This window comes from Octodon degus, unplaced genomic scaffold (genome assembly GCF_000260255.1).
Source record: "Octodon degus isolate 3935 unplaced genomic scaffold, OctDeg1.0 scaffold00121, whole genome shotgun sequence".
Classification (NCBI taxonomy): Eukaryota; Metazoa; Chordata; class Mammalia; order Rodentia; family Octodontidae; genus Octodon; species Octodon degus.
In genome coordinates, this window is record NW_004524697.1 from 1,259,382 (window position 1) to 1,264,597 (window position 5,216).

Consider the following 5,216-nt stretch of genomic DNA (forward strand, 5'->3'; position numbering starts at 1 on the left):
ATGATAAGAAAGGTTTGTATTAATATTGTTTAGACAAGATATCATGTCTACATCTTCTTCTATGTTCATATTTTTGACATAATCTATTTTTATCTCAATCTCATACCATATAAAAATACACACACATATCTCTTTACCATTAGATTTAATATAGTCATGATAAAGATGTTTTGTAAATAGGTACATTAAATGTAAACAAAAGTGATAAATCTACATTAGTTTTTCACAGAAAATAAAGCTCATTTATGATATGAACTGATCATAAAACACTACAGATAGGTAGAATAATGTAGTTACATGCTGTCCAAAGTAAATTTAAATGAAGCTCATCTAAGTATACAGCATGTGTTTCAATAATTACATATTGTATAAATATTAATTATGCTAGGATGCAAATGGTAATTGACTACTCTCAAGATCAAATTCACATTTTATATAATTTTTCAAAGATTTCATATTCAAAAACAATTTTAACTCAAAAATTCAATTTATCTTTCTTATGAACATTAAAAAGTACTCAAAGAAATTCTCATACTGAATACTGATTATGTACGATATATATGAATATAGACAGAACTTGGAAAATAATAAGTTAAATTTTCAGAAGAAACTGAAGTCAGTGTTCATGTGCTAACATTCTTCATTTAGAATATCATTAATTCTCATCTATATCTGTATAAGAAATAATAAAAACTTAAATAAGGAGCTCAAAATGACAAAGATAATATGGTAATTTTAGTATTATTTTACTCCAATATTAAAAAAAACTCCTCTTTTAATTTTCGCACAACTAAGAATTCATTTACAAAGGTTCACAGCAGTCACAAAGGACAAGAAGGAAAGATTTAAATCTCCATAAACTCTATGAACTGTTCCTAAGCCATTTCAAAGCAATACATATTTTAGCAAAAAAATATTTTTTAAATTAAAATCAGTTCCCTTGACTCCCCAAATTAAAGTATCTCCAGCACCTCCTTTGGAAAAAAAAAAATAAGCTGCATGTAAAAAGAAAAAAAAAATCTGTTTTAAAACGTAAGAACTGTTTCTAATGTCTTATCCATTATTATACTGTCTTCGAAATAATTTTTAAAAATTCAGATTTCTTGAAAGTATTCAGATTTCTTGAAAGCAAATATTAATATTCAATTATTTGTCCAATCTAACACAACTATATATGTTAATTTGAGCAACAGATTTGACATTAAACATACATAACATAACAACTATTGATGATTAGCTATTCCTGCTTTGAAAATCTGTAACATATGTACCTTTGTATGTTACCCTGTTTCTGTCATTCTTTCTATTTGGTTTTGCTTCTTTTTTTACTCTTAAAAATCAAATCAAATTAAATTAAATTTAAAAAATAAATAAAATGTAAGAAATGTACTCCCACACCAGAAATAAAAAGTACAGGTATTCCAGTGCAATTTATATGAGTGTGTGTGTGTGTGTAATAGGAAGCGTTCCTATTACTTATGGAAGCAGACAGAAATGAAGATACAAAGCTATTCATTAATTCTCAGACTCTTTGCTGAACACTTCAGGATTCACAAATTAATACTATTCTTCAGGGTTAGATATCCACTGACTCCAGAGATGTTTACCAGGTTTTTCTAGTTGTGGAAAATATTTAAAAAAGAGTCCAAGACATATCATACTGAAAAAGATTTAGAAATGAAAAGTAATATGGTTTTAAAAATATGGCAACATTAATTAAAATGTGGATATAAATAACAAGAGAGAAAAATAAGGTGCTGGGTATCTTTAGCAATACAAGTTCTTAAAACAATAAAGCTTTTTTTGTTCAAAATTTAATGAAAAGAAAACTTCAGTCTTCATTGAAATAATAAATTTTCTATTAAGAAAGTGAACAAAATAAAAATTATATTTTTTAGATTAAATCCACTTAACATAGTGTTTATTTATTTATTTATTTATTTGTATTTTAGGGAAGGGTCTACAGGATGTTCAGTTTCTCACTACTAGACTGGACTCGTAGTGATCCGCCTGTTTACAGCTTCCCAAGAGCTGGGATACCGGGGCCTCCACCACGCCCAGCCTCAAGTGTGCCCCGGGGCGGGGCAGCATGGCAGGCCCAGGGAGGGGACCTCCGGCCCCTGTGCCTGCTTGCAGGCATTTTAATCCACTGAGCTATTTGGCCGGCTCTATTGTGTATTTTTAAACAGCATTTTTTACGTCTGCTATACTACGTCAGAATATTATTTGCATCGTTAAAACTGCAACTTATTTTGAGGCAAAATTAACTGCCCACAAATTTATCAGATGTGAACTAGCACACTCCTCTGAAGTTTTTTGCATTTCCTTTGAAAATATTATAATATGTAATTTTAGCATGCATTTAAACTTATTTCACTGTTTTTCTTTATGTAAAATGACTCATGTATTTTCATACGTTAATTATGTTATACAAAATGCCATTTTATATTTCAAACTTAAAGACAATTTGAGATCATTACTAACAATTCATCTGACACCAGGATGAAAGAAAAACATCTTTTCATCAATACTTAACTATAACCATCCTTATAAATTATATTACCTCTGCTTTAAATCCTACCAAATAGCTATATTATTCACCCTCAGAATTTTATTAATGTAAACATTTCAAAATATAAGTGCAGAAAATAGGCCACATGAGAAGCAAAAAGGAAAAGAAAAAAACATAGTTACAATATAAAAGTATCTTACTCTTTGTAGTCCTTCATACCAGTCATCTTGCTCAAACCAATGTGAAATGTAAGTCACCCAAGCCATCCAATGTCTCTATTTTAATCAAGGCAATTGAAAACTCCACATCAGAATAGCCAGCACCTAAAGTAATAATAACGTGTTTCAACCAAACAAACTTAGCAAAACTCTCCCTTGTGAAATGATGTTGAGGACTAGAGGCTAACAATGGACAAACATTGCAACTGAAAGTGTTTTAATAAATTAAAAATAATAATAATATCTCTTAAAACAATGGAAAGTCTAAAAATGTTTCTATTTAAATTAGAAAAAAGAATACAATTATGTTGTGTAACTTCAGAAATGCTACACCAAATATTCTATTAGATTTAGAGTATGTGTTAAGAAAAAAAAAACCTAAGGTTTATTTTTTCAAGAAATAGGTGGGGGCTGTGGAGACAAATCAGTGGTCTAAGTGCCTGGCAGGCAAGCTCAAGGAGCCGGACTGGATTCCTGGTACCACATCGTGCAGGTCCCACCCTGAGTGCACCAAGCAGGCCACCACAAAGACCCACACCCAGTGCTGGGTTCACTGAGACAGGAGGATCACTATAAGTCTGAGCTGTGTAGATACCCTGTTAAAATACATAAAATTAAAAAAAATAGGTGAATGATTTTTAAGTTAGCAAATTTAAAATAAAGTATCAAGAAGTATGGAGAGGGCAAAAGGTAGAGGGCAGAGGGCAGAGGGCAGAGGGCAGAGGGCAGAGGCGGTAAGCCAGCAGACAACATTCCCTCTCTCTTGCTTGCAAGGGCCTAGGGAAGAGTCTTAGAGGATAGGAAGAGAGGAAGCTGTATAATTGCTTCTGGGGTGGAACTGAACACAGAACTGGGCCGCCTGGCTGTGTGCAAGGGTGCCAAAGACACTGGGAGATGGATGCAGGGATGGAAGAAGTAAAGTGACAGGGGCATGCCATGGAAGGACAAGTTGCTGGCTGAAGACTGAGCCCAGCCCCTACATCTACAGAGTATGATCAGCCCTTCACAGAGTAATGGCCCTACTGCAAACTGCACAGGGTTACCCAGTACAGACCTGAGCTCTTACTTGGACACTAACACAGAACTGAGAGCACCAGAGGAATTTTGTAGTTGTTGCTGTTACCATTTTCCCATGGGTACATTTTCCTGTGGGTATTTTTTTAAACCTTCCCTCCTTTCTTTTTTTTTTTTTTCTTATTTTTCTTGTTGCTGTTCAGATTTTTTAATTTTATTATTTGTTTTGTCTTATTTGTCTCTCTTCTCTTTCCTTAATTTTCTTGATTTTTAAAAGTATTTTCAAACGAGTGAAGATTGTTCCTAGTTTCCCTGTTTCTCTTCAATATTCGTTTGTTTTCTTCATAGTTCTTTCTCTCCTGACGTTGTCTCCAGTTTCCCAAAGCTTGGATGATCATCCTTTGTCCTTTAGCCTTGTTTTTAATAAATTTCTCTTGAATTATCTCTCTGTTTTCCCCCAACCCTCTTAATTCCTCTCCACAGAGTAAAAACCACTCCACTAAGGGAAAACGCAAGGCACACAAGCTCCAGTTTATATAACTGCAGGTCTTGCTCCTATGGTTAAAGGTACCAAATTAACACAACAGTTTGTCAGTTTCTAGGCTTTGCTTGATTCTGTTGCTGTTGCTAATTGTAGTACTTTAGTCAACGTGTCAGACCTACTGTGATCAGTTCTCCCTTGGAGACAGCACTGTGATTGTCCTGGGTCATGATCATTACCATAGTCCAGTACTAAAGGACTGACTGGGTGCTGAGCAAAATAGGTTGCAAATTCTTATCTTTAATAAATTGGAACAGCAGGATTTTGAGACAAACACAAAGGCCAAGAGCCAACTGCACCCAGAACACATCTCTGAGGAGCTGACACTTTCTACAGAAGACTCAGTGCTAGCGATAAAGCTACTTACCATATGCAATTTACAAGCATCAACACAAAACCATAAATTCAAATTTAAACAAATAGAAAAATGAAGAGACACAAAGATGGGGCAATAGCTCGGCGGTCTAAGAACCTGCCTGGCAAGTACAAGGACCCAGGTTCAATCCTGGCACTGCAAGCACTGCCAGCCCCAGAACCTCAGGGTCACCATGGCAGCTATGAACCCGGACATGGTGGTGTGTGCCTGTAATCCCAGTGCTGAGGGGGCTGAGATAGGAGGATCACTACAAGTCAAGTTGTGTAGCAAGACCCTATACCCTATAAATAAATAAAAGATTACAGAAAAATTTAAAAAGAAAATGAATGAAAACACACAGAAGCAAAATGCAATTCCCGATCTCCAGCCCACCTAGAACAAGTCTAGGTGACAAAAAATCAGAAGCTACCCACCTGAATTTTCAAAAATAGAAGCCGCAAAGGAAAACTCCAGATGAATGAAACTATAAAGAAAATTGGATTTTTTTTATTTTTATTTATTTATTTATTTTTTGTTGAACCAGGAATTGAACTCAGGCCCTTGTGTTTGCCAGGC

At 34.3% G+C, this 5,216-nt stretch overlaps 1 protein-coding gene across 1 annotated transcript in view; it reads right to left on the minus strand.

Annotated features, from left to right (window-relative positions):
• The window catches only part of Wdr17 (WD repeat domain 17), a 75,144-nt gene extending 72,366 nt beyond the window's left edge, over positions 1-2,778 (minus strand). The window contains exon 1 of the mRNA XM_004640248.1: positions 2,713-2,778. Within this exon, the coding sequence (XP_004640305.1) occupies positions 2,713-2,778 (66 nt within the window). The remainder of the gene's footprint in view (positions 1-2,712) is intronic.
• Positions 2,779-5,216: the final 2,438 nt, after the last annotated feature.